General features: G+C 40.7%; 1 protein-coding gene across 3 annotated transcripts in view; it reads right to left on the reverse strand.

Moving 5' to 3' along the window:
• Positions 1 to 15,605, reverse strand: part of sema5a (sema domain, seven thrombospondin repeats (type 1 and type 1-like), transmembrane domain (TM) and short cytoplasmic domain, (semaphorin) 5A) — a 155,390-nt gene that overhangs the window by 48,245 nt on the left and 91,540 nt on the right. For all 3 annotated transcript variants that reach the window (XM_085418595.1, XM_085418594.1, XM_085418593.1), the window contains exons 10-14: positions 13,507 to 13,711; positions 9,652 to 9,859; positions 7,820 to 7,937; positions 3,670 to 3,851; positions 2,325 to 2,468 (exon numbers count right to left, since the gene is read on the reverse strand). In XM_085418595.1, the coding sequence (XP_085274721.1) occupies positions 2,325 to 2,468; positions 3,670 to 3,851; positions 7,820 to 7,937; positions 9,652 to 9,859; positions 13,507 to 13,711 (857 nt within the window). The remainder of the gene's footprint in view (positions 1 to 2,324; positions 2,469 to 3,669; positions 3,852 to 7,819; positions 7,938 to 9,651; positions 9,860 to 13,506; positions 13,712 to 15,605) is intronic.

The raw sequence follows: 15,605 nt of genomic DNA on the forward strand, positions 1-15,605 counted from the left end.
GATGACCGCTTTTTGAAGAAAACCGAGTCTTCTTTAAACCCTTCCTCCAGAGGCTCAGGCGGGATATTTCCATTGTACCATTCTCAAACACTCGGCTATTGTTCACGGCAAATCAAACGCCACATTCTGTACACTCCATGTTGTTAAAAATCCTTAGAGCAGCGTCTTTCTTTCCACTTCTACTAATCTGCGCGGTTGTACGATACAGTAGGGAGGCGGAGTGTGGAAAAGTGAGGACAAGTGTGGATTACAATCTTGCGAAAGCCCAGAGAAGGGGGAAGATGCACAAACACACATGCTCACACGGACGACCGTGCAAACAAGTCGCGCGCATTAACTGCAGCAACCCAACACAATATGAAAAAAAACAAAACATGTCCGCAATCAATATGTAGAGCTTTAGAATCATCATCATCATACACACTAATCATTTCAGACGAGCAAGTGGCTTTGCTCCATCTCATCTTATCCTTTTCCCTTCTCAGTAAAACACACAGAGCTGATCAAACCAAAAGCGAGGCTAATTACCCGCTATAGGCTGAGTAAGCAGTGCGGACGCTGTCAGTGTGCTGAGGGAAATACCAACAGAAGGTTCATAAATGCAGGCATTAACTGGCCAGACTTAAGCCCGTAGCGCTGCTGTTTCATAGCATTTGCTTTATCTTTAAAAGCTTTGCCTGCTGCAAACAATCAGGGCCAGACTTATTGGAGGCCTGTTGGCTAATGCAAAAAAAAAGACGTAGAAAAAGAAGTTTATTTTGCCCTCAGAATCGTTGTATTTTGCGAATATGCGTGTCTGTGTAAATATAAGCTCGTGTCATATCCATGGATCTGTGAACATAAGGCCTGCGAGTTAATCCCAACAGAGTGCTTGAAGCAAGAACAGCGTATAGTGTGTCTTTGCTGCAGATGGCTAGCACCTATGAAAGAAACCCAGTGCCTCATAAAATAAAAGCCTCCACTGGCATTAAAAGAATCGCTCAGTGAGCAGAATTTGAAAAAACGCCAGTCCGCCTCACGCTTTTAACGACAGAGGTGGTTGAATTTTTTTTGGACACTGTGTTGATCACCTAATTTTTTTTTTACATCTCTTCCCAATTTGTTTTGTGGCACAAGCAATAAACATTCCTGCTTCACCAGGACACACACATACACCTTTTCTAGCATCCCTTTCTTTTTCCTCCCTCGGGCAGTCTCAAACTGACACAGCATAATTCATCTGTTAACACATTTTCTTTCAGTGTCTCTGCTTTCCTGTTCATTTCTTGGTGTAAAATGCGCTTCTGGCCTCCTGTGGTCTTTAGTGCCAGCCAGCATTTTTTGGGTTTGGTTCCTGAGTAAGTGGGCTGTGCCGGTCACTCTGTACATGTTTTGCTTAGGGCTCGTGGCGGAGCAGTCACTTTCTCAAGGACTGCTCCAGGCGCAGCAATGAGTGCCAGAGGGTGGGGGGAGGCAGGAGGTTAGACGAGGGAGTGAGAGGAAATGAAAAAGTGCTGGGAGAGGAAAAAAAAGAAAAACAAGTAATATAAGGTTCATCCTTGAAGGCCGTATCCTATTACTCACCCATCACGCTGCTTCTGTTGCCATGGTGACAACTGGTAACAATTTCTGTCTCCTTTCTCCTTCCCTGTATCCTCTGAACTGTGTTTATTTGTACTTTTACAGCCTTCACCTCGGGTTAACAGCAGGGGATGGATGAAAAACATCAGACACTATGGACACCAAGAAGGAATGCCGCTCTGTACTTGGATGGAATTAACTTTCTCTAAGACAGCTTGTTTCGTATATTTTTCGAACACACCTAAAGATCTTAAAGTTTTCCTCAGTGCTTTTCAGGTTCACCTTATTTAATTGACCTCATTTAACTCAAGAAAACTCATCTCTTGACCTTTTCTACCTTGCTTCTTCGCATACTTTCTCCTTGAAAGTTTTTTTCAGGCCTTCAAGGTTGCTTAGAAACCATACAAACATCTTTAAAAAGGCGATTATTCTACAGCAAAGCCTCCAAAGCTTCAAAACGTGGACTCAGTCTGTGTGTGAAAGTCAGATAATTACCCAAGCGCAGGCCTATCCCACTTATTCCTTAATTGGCTGTCACATATTTGGACAGAAGTGAGGGGGGAAGGCAGGGAGGAAAACAAAAAGTCACAGCCAAAGTCGTACTTTCTAACAGCAGGTTGCAAATTATGGGGGAAAAAAGTTGTTTTCTTTTTCCCTTAACTTAAACATGCATGGATCCAAACGCACTTGTAAAGCTTGTTTTTACTTGAATCGGCTCATGTTGACCGATGTATACGTGTGGGTGTTGTGTTTGCATTATTCACCTCTCCTCGCGGTTCTGGCCCACGCATACTCGTCCGCCGTGGCGAGGGGTCGGGTTGCTGCACGAACGCTGACGCACCTGAAAGCCAATACCGCAGGTGGTGCTGCAGGGAGACCAGGAAGTCCAGGGCGTCCACGCTCCATTTCTATGGTGACAGACGAAGTAATGTCAGTCTGTGACTTTAGCCACTGATTGAGAAGCTGTGCAATTGGTCTTGCTTGTACCAGATTGTCCTGTCTTTATTGTTTAAGAAGAAGGTCTTGGCTGAGAAGCCATTCCTCATCGCATGTTGCTCAGAGGAACAGCACGACCTTTCTCAGGGCTAACACAGAGAAACACGCTGCCATTCACCATCACATTCACACCTATGGTCAATTTAGCCACACGGGAAGAGTAAGGACCAGCCTGCAATCTGAACCTTCTCCCTTTTTGGCGATGGTGCTAACCACTTCACCACTGTGCTGCTTGCTGGCGATCAGACCAATCTTTGTAGCACATATTAAGGGAAAATGAGCCAGTGAAACAAATCAGATAAAGGGATGTGTTTTCACGTGTCTGTTTCATTTTAAATGTAATAATAGGCTCCGAGTTTGAGATAAGCATTTATGATTACGCTCAGACATTTATTACTGCAAAAGATTAATTGACTGTTTCTAACTTCCCTTCATCAAAATGCCTCATCCTTCATGAATGAATATGCTCACATCCTTGTATAGCCGCCTGAAGAATCATGCAGCTCCAACTTTAACTGTGAGAGTTAAAAACAGTCACGTCAGCTGATGCGGTGCAAAAAAAGGCAACGCCCAATCAACACTTGTTATCCCTAAATAGGTGACAGTGAGGATGTAACACATAATGACTGGCTGTGTGTAGATACCAAAGGAGTAGATGCAATTCTCCAGGAAATTAACTAACATCTCAACCTCACTGTTAAAGGTACAGTCAGTCGTTTTCAAGGTTACTTTATAGAAAAAAATCAATGTTACTTATAAGTACATATTGATTAATCTGTAATTACATCTTCCAAGAAACTGATGCCTTAATTTAAAATTTGTAGAAGTCTCTATATTACCCCGCCATCTTGAATACAGCGACCAAAAAGGACATCAACTTGTGTTTTATGTCTGTGACTAGAGACCACATATCTAGTACACCTTACTATTGGGAACTGTCAACCTTTGAGTCACCGAGCAGCTGAATAGGGGAATAATGTTGACGTGCCCGCTGTTCAAACGTTACTCAAAGTTCCAGTTCTATCATTCCCTACATAGATGTATGCAAAAATATTCATAGACAATTTAGAAACATTTGCACATATGTGCTGCTGCATCAACAAAGTAGTTTACCTGGAGCAGTTGGCGACCTCAACACTGATCCCATGACACTGCTGCCCACCACACTGCGGGGCTGGGTTATCGCAGGCTCGCGTCCGACACAGACAAGACCCTGCACTGCCTCCGTCGTTGTGGCTACAAGTGGACCAGCCGGACCAGGCACCAAAGCCTCCATCGACTGTAACATTACGAACCTAGCAGCAACAGAGAAGGTCAAAAATAAAACACCTGAAAGTAATGGCTTTCTCAGAAAATGGTCATTGAGTGATGCTCTCAGGAAGGTATTGCTCTGTGAAATTCAGCCCATCGGTGGATGAAAACAGAAATCAATTTTCCTCTAATAGATGCAAAGAAAAAAAAAAACATTACATCTACAGCACACCCCAAATTGCACATTTATGTGCTGTAAACATAAGGAAGATACACAAAAATTGCATCAGGAAATGATGAGCGACGAAAACGGGAAAATAGAGATTCATAAATGCAGATCAAGGCTGTGAATGGACACATTCAAAGGACAGAAATATGAGGAAATAAAAGTGGCCTCATAACTGAATATGTGAAGCAAAACAGAATCGAACAGGAAGGCTCTGATATTGCAGCCGCTATGAATTACGACTGATGTCCTAGGCGTATGAGCTAAATACAAAAAAGCGCCGTTGTGAGATTCAGAGCTGCAGATGATATGAGCCATGTCGCCGCAACATTTCAGGATGATTTAAAAATGCAAAGAACACTTTCACACAAGGGGAAGAGGGAGCGTGATCATCAGCAGTTTTGGCAGAAGCAGAATACCGTCTGGCCTCCGCTCTTTTTGGTAATTGAACTCTGCTGTGTGCCTAAATGGGGTACCCTTGGCTGAGGCAGACAACATCAATGGGCTGCCTAGAAAGCAAACAACTATACAGCGACAGCCAATGCAGAAATATTGCAATATCATTTACAGCTGAGGCTATAAATGATTTGGTAGATGAATATTTCATGCTGTATATATCTCTCATTAAAAAATAAAGATCCAAAGAGAAATAAAATTACTTTTTTACTGTCAGGAAATGTAGTTTTTTTTCATTAAAATGCCAAAATAGAAGGGAAAAGGCGCCAGAAAGAGGACAATAGAAAAAATCTGAAAGATGATGAAAAGCACTCATATTTCTTTATGGAATATAAAAATAATACTTTCTTTCCCTGACTGAAAAAGCAAGAGAGGGGTCTCTTTTTATTCAAAAATATATATATAAAAAACATGGTTTAGATTTGGGCTTGGTGGAGGACAGGCAAAGCGGATACCTTACCAAAAATATTGAGTAAAGATTTCCATTTTACCTGAGTTAAAATTGGGACAAAAATGTCTGTTACTAAGACTTTCACCTCCCCTAAAACCACAGCAAAACACATTTTTTTGCTTGTTTCCAGACATGAGACTGTGAAGCCAGATGGCGATTATGAATAGGTTGGTAAAGCGTATCTCCTGTCTCTGCCTACACAACACTACTCAGTGTGCAAACCCTTGACTGGCCTCCAACTCCAGGCTTCCACTTCGCAGGAGAACAGACATTCAGCCAGTTTAGCCTTTGCAAACTGTTAATGGACTCACAGGGAGTGAAACTGTAGCTGTGATAAAAGAACGCTTCTTTATTTTCAGGTTTTACAAACTGCGAATGAATTGTTGTAGACTCCTACTGTCTGGCCATTCCTCAGTGTCAGCATATAAAGTTCATTTAGATTAACTCATGATCACTCTAAATGGACTAGACCGGACCAGACAAAGGTTAACCAAGAAAATATATACCCCATCAGTGGTGTGGGCAGTGATATGTGGCCACCTGAAAATGCATAAAAACTAAAGTATTAGTGGCTATGCAGCAAGAAACACAGGTAATATCTTCAATCAGCATTTAAAGTAATAACTTGGATTTTGGGGGGCGGGGGAGATGTGAACCCCCCAAATGACAGTTAGATTAAAAGATAAGCCATGCTGTCTCACGTCCATGATTAGACAGATGACAATTACTTTAAGCTGTGATACTGTTAGGAAAATGGGAGCGACAACTTGATTTTTACACTTTTATTTTGTAAAATTTTACATCATATAACAACAACTTATAGAGAGAAGATATAAAAAATGGACAAAGCCACTGTGACTGTGTGAAACCAGACGTGAACATACAGGTAGTGCAGAATTATTAGGCAAGTTGTATTTCTGAGGAATAATTTTATTATTGAACAACAACCATGTTCTCAATGAACCCAAAAAACTCATTAATATCAAAGCTGAATGTTTGTGGAAGTAGTTTTTAGTTTTTTAGTTTTAGCTATTTTAGGGGGATATCTGTGCGTGCAGGTGACTATTACTGTGCATAATTATTAGGCAACTTAACAAACAACAAATATATACCCATTTCAATTATTTATTTTTACCAGTGAAACCAATATAACATCTCCACATTCACAAATATACATTTCTGACATTCAAAAACAAAACAAAAACAAATCAGCGACCAATATAGCCACCTTTCTTTGCAAGGACACTCAAAAGCCTGCCATCCATGGATTCTGTCAGTGTTTTGATCTGTTCACCATCAACATTGCGTGCAGCAGCAACCACAGCCTCCCAGACACTGTTCAGAGAGGTGTACTGTTTTCCCTCCTTGTAAATCTTACATTTGATGATGGACCACAGGTTCTCAATGGGGTTCAGATCAGGTGAACAAGGTGGCCATGTCATTAGTTTTTCTTCTTTTATACCCTTTCTTGCCAGCCACGCTGTGGAGTACTTGGACGCGTGTGATGGAGCATTGTCCTGCATGAAAATCATGTTTTTCTTGAAGGATGCAGACTTCTTCCTGTACCACTGCTTGAAGAAGGTGTCTTCCAGAAACTGGCAGTAGGACTGGGAGTAGAGCTTGACTCCATCCTCAACCCGAAAAGGCCCCACAAGCTCATCTTTGATGATACCAGCCCAAACCAGTACTCCACCTCCACCTTGCTGGCGTCTGAGTCGGACTGGAGCTCTCTGCCCTTTACCAATCCAGCCACGGGCCCATCCATCTGGCCCATCAAGACTCACTCTCATTTCATCAGTCCATAAAACCTTAGAAAAATCAGTCTTGAGATATTTCTTGGCCCAGTCTTGACGTTTCAGCTTGTGTGTCTTGTTCAGTGGTGGTCGTCTTTCAGCCTTTCTTACCTTGGCCATGTCTCTGAGTATTGCACACCTTGTGCTTTTGGGCACTCCAGTGATGTTGCAGCTCTGAAATATGGCCAAACTGTACTCTTGATGTAAATTTCCCGCACATTAAAATGATTCACCAAAATGCTCAACTGATCATAAGTAGCAGAGCTAAATGTTTTGAAGCTGAAATTGCTTCAGTGAAAATGTGATCTTGATAAAATATTGACTAGAAATGTTGTGGTGAGCTCATGAAGCTTTTGCCTCTGGCACAAAGAAAAAACTCACTGTTGCAGTTGGTAATGGTAATGCTTATTCATGCACATATATGCATGTGTAATTGTGTTCATGTATGCTCTTAATGGATATGCGGATGTGGTGTTGGCTAGCTTTCTGCCAGAGCTCTGCTGACAGATGCCATGGCTTGAGTGCCAAATATTTCCCTGAATATAAAGCCACATAAAAGAGCTACACAGCACTCTTGACTGGCTTGAAACTGATGTCTGTGAAACACTGCTCAAATTGATAGGCTTACCGCCCCCTAATACGGCTCCCAATGCTGGTGTACGTTAAAAATAAATGGAAGAACTGTTGTGCTAATGAACCAGCAGCCGGAGGTGAATGATTGAGGCAGCGTCCTCGATCATTCTGAGGGTACATGCAGTTCCCATAAAGTCAAGTTGTTCAGTCCTGAGATGTCTTTTGTTGTTGGGAAGGATATGTTTCACAGTGCTGGTTTTAGGGACTGCTCGTGAGCCGTGAAGATCTGGAGAGCAGGATGTAGCTTTCAATGGGGAAGAGTACAAATTAATGTAAGAAACGAATACATGCAAAAAAGAGAGTGAGCTTGCAGGTGGAGCAAGGATTATTGTGTTTTCTGCCAACTTTTGTTAAGTTTGAAAGCTGAAAAAAGAAAACTAAAGCAATCAAACACCAAGCAAGTAAGCTACAATGAAGTCTGTGCACATCACACAATAGCTTCATGATACTCACCGGGCATTTTGAGATGCTTTGCTCCCACTGGCTCATTCTGATGCTTTCCTCCAGAGTGGTGCATTTCTTTAGCAGCAGGTCCCAACCGCAGTACGGGTCCCTCGCTCCTACACAGGCTCTGAAAGGAGAGAATCAAGTTCGGCATTTAATGGGCTTTTATTAACCTGTCATGTATGCATACAGACACCTCTGCATCGTTGCTTGACATGAAATCAAATATCAGGAAGAAGAGGGAGATTACTGGGAGAGCTAAACGATAAGGTGCTGGAATAGGTGATGTATGGAAATATAGAACTGCGAGAGATAAAATGCTGGGGAAAGTGTCAAAAGAGTGACGGCACAGGAAATAAGAAAAAAAACAAGAGAGGGGTACAGAGAGCGTTTGGGAGAGGACAAAGAAGAAAATTTACAGTGGGAATGTAAATCACCATCATGCATTGCAATGCATCAGCATCCTAGAATTATCTCCTAACACAGTTTAGTGACTGATTTTTCAGGTAATCTTCAGTCAAACACCAGGATTACATTCATGCCATCACATACGGGCACACATACATTCCTGACTCAAATAGCTTATCAGCTCCCACATGAGAATGCTGTAGTAAAGATAACTGGGTCTGTTTTTGCCGTATCCACTTCAGATGTTTTGCTGAGTGCAATAAAAAGCCCGATGTTACTATTTTCATATAAATAAAAGTCTGCACTGACAGCACAATGACATATCTTTGAGCCGCAGGCTTCAATGTTGCCTGACATGCCCCTAGTGAAATGTAACAAAGTTGTCCGTGGGTTTCATAACAATGAACCGCATGCACACACAAACAAGTGAGCTTATGCAAGCAACACATGATCATACCCTATCTGGCTGTATAAAATTGCAGAAAGGGAAGACTCATGCTTTCCTGCACACACAAAGTGGCTGACATAATGTCTGGGTGACTGTAGGTGTCCAGACAAAATATCAGGGCCAAAGACAGGAGAACAAAATGAAAGGGAGAAGTAACACGTCAGTACCTGTCTTTCATGGGGCCTTAAGGGCTGTACAGATCGTACACCTCCCATCGGTGAGCCACACAGCAAAACACGGAGACAGCCGTCTAATATTTCAAATAGGCAAACCTCAAAGAAATGTCAGTGATGATCCCAGAAACACTCCCTGTAGCTGCCAGTCCGTGTCCAAGATTTTATTACTTTTATCTGTTTTTTTCTGTTCTGAATTCTCTCTTTAAGAAAAAAAAAAAAGCATCAGCGATGTGATGAAGTGCCATTATGGCTGCAGCATATATCACAGAGCCACAGCTGTAATATGAAGCCTTAAGTCTTTTGTGTATTCCAATAACAGCTCATTGTGCGAGAGACAAGGTATGCAGGTGTGATTCCTTTCCTGTGTGCCATGATGGATGGGATCCCAATCTTAGTGAGTCTTCACACCCCGGCCTCTGTCTCAGGTTTTCTTTGCCAATATTTATACCTTGATGGAGCTTCTTCCAGACAGACAGAAACTCAATATATCTGATAAACACACGCACACGGTCGCTGCAGCACTGTGCACGAGGCAGAAAACATGTGGTTTTGTGGGCGGGTCAATGACAATGAGCGACATCGAGACAGGGCAGCCGTGGGCACCTCCAGTTGCTCAGACAAAGCTGATTTAGAGGATTTTTAATCTCACCAAAGGCCCCTGATCAACACAAAGGCCTGGCTCCCTCAGATAAAGAGCATCTCGTGAAAGAGGGAGCTTTAAAATTTCGTTGTAAGCACATTTGCTTTTTTGACCATTTCAACTGAGATTAACGGTGTTGGTTTGTTGGTTTCTTTGCGCATGTACTCACTCTCTGCTCTTGTGGTAGCTGCATCTCTTGAGCGGGATCTTGATGACCTGGTCTCTCACACCCACGTATAGCTCGCTGCGGCTGTGCAGGATCAGCAGGCTCCGGATGTGCTGCCTCTTCCTGGGAGGGAACAGCTCGATCTCTTCTAAAAGGCAGCTCCCTGTAGACTGGTTGAGCGGGGAAAGCACTTTTTTGATAGTACCGTAATCTAGAAGAGAGAGAAAGAGCTGAGGTGAAGATTTGGTCACAAAGAGGAAGGAGGGTCATTTTCTGAACAAGAAAAGGTGGAGGAAAGAGCAAAAAGAGAGCCATGGTAACAATAGAGGAGTTTGAGGAGGGTAAACAACAACAACACATATTTGCTGGATGTGAACTCAGGGTGCGAGCGCACACAAATAACAATTACTTCCTAACACAGCGGCTGTGAAATAATACTGTCAAAAAGAATGGCGATGGCTGGTGTGCCGAGCTCTGTTATGCCGTCAACATGCAGCACTGTCGATGCAACCAGGGAATTGATATGGCACCTGAATCCATGATTTCTGGCCTACTTTGCTTTGAGGGATATTCCAGGGGATAAAACCTCTTTGTAGCTTTGAGAGAGAGGAGTGTGTAAATCCATGTCACCGTGAATGTGTCCCGAACCTTATTTTCTGTAAAGGTGGGCCCCATGGGATAAGGTTAGGGACACATTTTCTTTGGAGAGAGTTAAAACAAATATCATCTATTATACATGCAATCCCCTGGGTGAAGAAAAAATAATTAGGTGCACAGTGATGCCTACGGAAGACGTGACATGCTAATAGATATTTTTAAGGCAGGGGATGCAGAAGTTAGGTTTTGCCCCCAGCACTATGGGCAAGGGAGCAATTAGTTCTGGAAGTAGCAAGAAGTGTAGAATCCCAGTAAGGCTACATTACTTTGGTATTTGGGAGTTGGCTGGCTTGCTTGTTTTGGATGCCAGATATTAGACCACTCTGCCTGTAGTCCATAAATATATGGGTCTTAGAGTTACTACCTTTGCAGAGACATTAAAGGGATGGAGTTCTGGGTTGGAACCAGAAACATGAGCTGAATTTAGTTGATTAGATAGAGGATAGGGAGTAGCTCCATAGTGCAGTGGTTTATGCATTAGCAAGCAAACAATCCACTGTTTTTTTCCCTGGGAGGAGACACAAACTCCTTTTGGGTTACATCAGGAAGGGTTTAAATCTACCAAATCAAACATACTGGGCCACTACTTGCTGTGGAGACCCCGTGTGAATAAGGGAGCAGCAAAAAGTAGCTTACTTTAATTGTGCTAATTGTGGCTAACATTAAGGTAGCTATTGATAGCTAGCTGATCTAGCTAGCTAGCTAATAGATAGCTACTCACTCATATTGTACTGTATAAATCAATCAATCAATCAAAACTTTATTTTCAAAGTACTTCTCATACAATAAAGATGCAACTCAGATTTCTGTACACATTAAAAGGAGAAAATAAACAAAAATACACAGCCGGGCACAAACACCTTTTTCACTCATCCCTCTCATCACCCCTCTGTCCCTACAACCCCACCTAGATATCGACACCCACCTGACAGATAAAAAAAGATGTAAGGGAAACTAAAGTGAACAAATAGATACTAAAGTGAACAAATAGATACACAAATATAATAAAAGAGGATTAACCATGTAAAGGAATGATTCAATGAACATGCCATTAAATATATGAAAAGTAAAATAAAGTAAAATATATGAAAAGTAAAATAAGTTTTAAAAAGTCTCAGCAGGCCAGCAGTCATTAGGTAGACTGATCCACAAGCGTGGCAAATAATAACACGTATGGCATAAGACAAAATAGTATTAATTAGTAGTATCACCATTTATCATCCTTCATATTATACTATTTATGTGTAGGCAGCTACTATATGTGCATAGGTGTTATTCTTACCCCGTACTTTCAAATTAGTTTTAAAAAAAGGTTTTCTATTTTTAAATCCAAGATTATTTTATTGTGCACACGTGTTTCAGAAAAACGTTGTGACTGTATGTTGAAGTTTAATTAAAAATACAGTGCAATGATTTCAGATCATTCGATTCATATTTAATCAAAATCATTAACTTCTTATTTGCTCAAAGTTAAATCATAGCAGATAAATTATAATAGATAATTATAGCATTATCTGTTTAATCAAAGATTAATGTAATCCTACTTCTATTTTTGTGCTGTTGCAAATGTAGCTTATATTAATATATGTATATGTCTTACTTCTGATATGCTTTATATGCATCCGTGTGAGGACGTCTAAGGTCACAGTTACTGTATCTAATTACTTTTGCAAATGACTAATTAGCTAAAGTTTTAATCATTAATGCCTTATGAGTAAGAAAAGCATTGTTTTTTTTCTTAAAGGATTTACCTGGTTAAAAGTTTAGCACTGCGGTGAACAATGAATTTAAAAGTCTTTTGCTTTTAACTGAATTCTGTTCACGTTAATGGAAAGAAAATAAATACTGCTTCAGGGCAGAAACTCCTAACGAGGGCTGAAAAACAAGGTGACTGCTTGCCACATGTTCAAATTGAAAACCCCCACACCTTCACATCTTTGGACCCCTAGTTGTAGCTAGCAGCTTTTCCACAATGGCCCCAATCAGTGGGGTGTGTTTAGGCGTTAATAATGGCATGTGATTAGGTACAGTATGTGTGCTAGCCAGTGGCCTTGGCGGCATTTCAGATGTTTTCATTAGCGTCTGGTTAGTGTCTAGGGAACTTGCAGTGTGGGCAACTCTGGTCCAATGCTACATTGATCACAGCCCCATGCAAACAATGAGAGGGGAGTTTTTGAGGGAGATGCCAAGCACGGAGGCAGCGAACTGGAACAGGTTGTGTGTGTGTTTGTGTGTGTGTGTGTTTTCGTGTGTGTGTAAGTAAGAGGGAGAAAAAGAGCTTGTATGCTTGTATATGAGATATCCAAAAATAACACTGACGCTACAACAGGAAGATCATGTTGACATTTCCCAGTGGGCTTATGGTACATTAGCACAGTGAAGTGGGTCACTACATTCAAATTCTGCTCAGTACACCTGTTCATAATCCACGTATGTGTGTTATATCATAATAAAGACACCCTGGTGCCTATCTGGTGTCTTGCTGATACCGTTTCCCCCACCTTGCCAAGTCTAACATCACATATTGTCACGCCATTATGATCAAACAGTGGACTGATAAGCAGACGGCACCACGCACGTCAGACTGGGTAACCGTGCAAGGGCTGAATGTGTGTGTGTTATTAATTATCCATCTGTCTGCTTTTGATGCATCGCTGTCTGTTGTTTCATGGTATTTATGATCTCTTCATGAGGGATTGCATGGGAGTGACATGTGGTGAGCCTGCCTGCATAATAGTTTATGTTGCGTCAGTGCATATGGAGAACATATGGAGGTAAAAAAGTGATTTAAACCCATGTCAAAGACAGAGCTTTGGCGTCTACATGATAATCATACTGATAGATTGGTTTCATTTGTCTTCACACAGCCCCCTATTTTTCACGTACAGAGTGCACTTCAATTATGAGAGTATAATTTTAAGTATTTTACTGTGACAACCAATATTCATGGCTGTCGAAGTAACAATTAAAGCTAACATTTGAAAAATAATGACCCTTTTTTATGAATTAAGACAAATTTAGCTCTAATTTTGCCCACTTTAAATAAATAACATGTTTATGTAGGATACTGTTCCTCATAACAAGAAGCTAATAGAGAAAATTTATTTTTAGACCCTTTAATATGTCACACATTGACATCAGAAGGTCCAAAACTCAATGTGCATGAAAAAGAAATATGTAGATGCAATCTTAAAGACCTACCTGTGGCCAAATATATGATGTGGAACAGCGTGTCTTTCCCCTGCACCACATCCACTGCCACATGAGTGAAGCGGACGTTGTCCTCCATGAAGTAGGGCACAGGAACCACAGGTTGGATCACCTCATGCATCAGTAAAAACTTCTGCGCATCCTGCAAGTTTCTTTGAGTCAGGTTCACGTAAGCGCCGGAGTCGATGGTGCCACACTGTGGGGAAGGTAGGGGAGTCGGAAAGGAAGAAAAAAAAGAAAAGGTTTGACTGATTTCATTAATAAAAGCCTCTGGGATGGCAAGTTAATAAGCTTAAGCTTTTTGTTCAGAAGTACCACCAGAGATGGAAAAGGGAGGGATTGAATGATTAAATGAACAAGGCTTGAAAGTCAATTGCTGAGTCGTTGCACTGGTTTTCTATCCTCACAACCTCAAGACTTTGTAGTCAATACACCGAGGCTGATGGAAGGAGTCTGAATGTGATGTTTGACTGAGCAAGTAGTTATCTCTTTCATTAGATTCTTCTCCTCATATGCATATATATTGCTGGTGAGCTTTATTGGTACCCCCATAACAGTGTGTCTTGATTTTGTCATTCTTTACCTCAAAAGTATCTTCTTAAATCACTTTTCAGGTCTTCGTTATTGCTACTCTGAAAATAAAGCATGCAACAATATCATTCAACCAAAGAACTCCCACCCTGCACTCAAAATGGCTTGCACCCACGATTTTTGGACTGTAAAAATCTGCAGTCAAAACAACAGAAGTGTCTCACAGAAATGAGTGAATTCCATTGTTACAGATAAATTAGATTTTATCAGGCATTGTTTACTTGGAGTTCTCAAGTCCCGGTAGAGACCTGCGACTGAAGCAGAGTCAGTGCTGCGGCGCTGGCTTATAATAAGAAATATCCGCTATGTAACATATTTCCCAGAGTCTATTACTAAAAAAAAAAAAACAGTTCAATAAAGTGAACACTCTCCAAATGGGATTTTAAAGACGGAAATATTAAGGAGTCAAGAGGAGTATGGTTTCCTTTTTCACGTTAGAGGACATTGTAAAACCCAAGTGTGTTCATTTTTAAAACTGTATTGTTAACTGAATCTTTTTATTGGATGTTACTAAAACGATTTTTACGATTTTGAAACGTCGTTTTTCAAATTCAGTATAGTTCCAGCCATCACTATCACACATCACAGTGCACTACTATTGTAAAAAAAAAAAAAAACACTTTGCAACTTTCTGTGTAACGTGATCACTGAGATTTTAAACAAACTGTAAAGTGTATCTACAGTTAGGTCCATAAATATTTGGGAAGAGACTTTTTCTTTCTACTTTTAGTTCTGTACATTACCACAATGGATTTTAAATGAAACAACTCAGATGCAGTGGAAGTGCAGACTTAAAGCTGTCTTTTTTTTTTAAATAAAAAGATTGCATAAAAATGTGAGGAACTAAAGCATTTTTAACACAATACCTTCATTTCAGTGGCTCGAAAGTTACTAAACCCTTCGTCCAGTTTAAATGTAAGTAAGTAAGTAAGTAAGTAAGTAAACTTTATTTATTAAGCGCTTTTCGCAGACAGGCAATCACAAAGCGCTGTACACAAATATTAAAATATTAAAATAAACAATAAAATCAATAGACATTATATACAATGTAAAAGATCAAATGTAAATAATGTAAAAAATAAAATAAAATAAAATAAAATATGTAGATCAACAAAAGGCTTGTTTGAGTGACAACCCTCAAATAAAAGCTGAGAGTCTACACATTATCTCCATGTCCATTATATACCTATAATCGGAATGTTTCAGTAAACAGGTAAAAAAAACAAAACTTGTGGCAGTGTCCAAATATATATGGACCTAACTGTACTTCTTAAAGGTACATAAACTATTTGAAAACACATTGGATTACCTGAAAGCTATATACTGAAAACCTGGCTGTGCTTCTCAGCTCTCTAAAAGTCAATGTTTGCGAGGCACTTGGTATTCACAGGATGATCCTCATGCTTTTTAAAGTGGAAATGTAGATCCTTTTCTCCACCAAGCTGAAAGGGACAAGGTGAGGCATAAAGCCATTTCTGCTGAGGGAGAGCTGGATGAGT

The sequence above is a fragment of the Rhamphochromis longiceps genome, linkage group LG9, assembly GCF_057381845.1.
Source record: "Rhamphochromis longiceps isolate RC_006_pf linkage group LG9, R_longiceps_female_GT1.1, whole genome shotgun sequence".
Lineage (NCBI taxonomy): Eukaryota > Metazoa > Chordata > Actinopteri > Cichliformes > Cichlidae > Rhamphochromis > Rhamphochromis longiceps.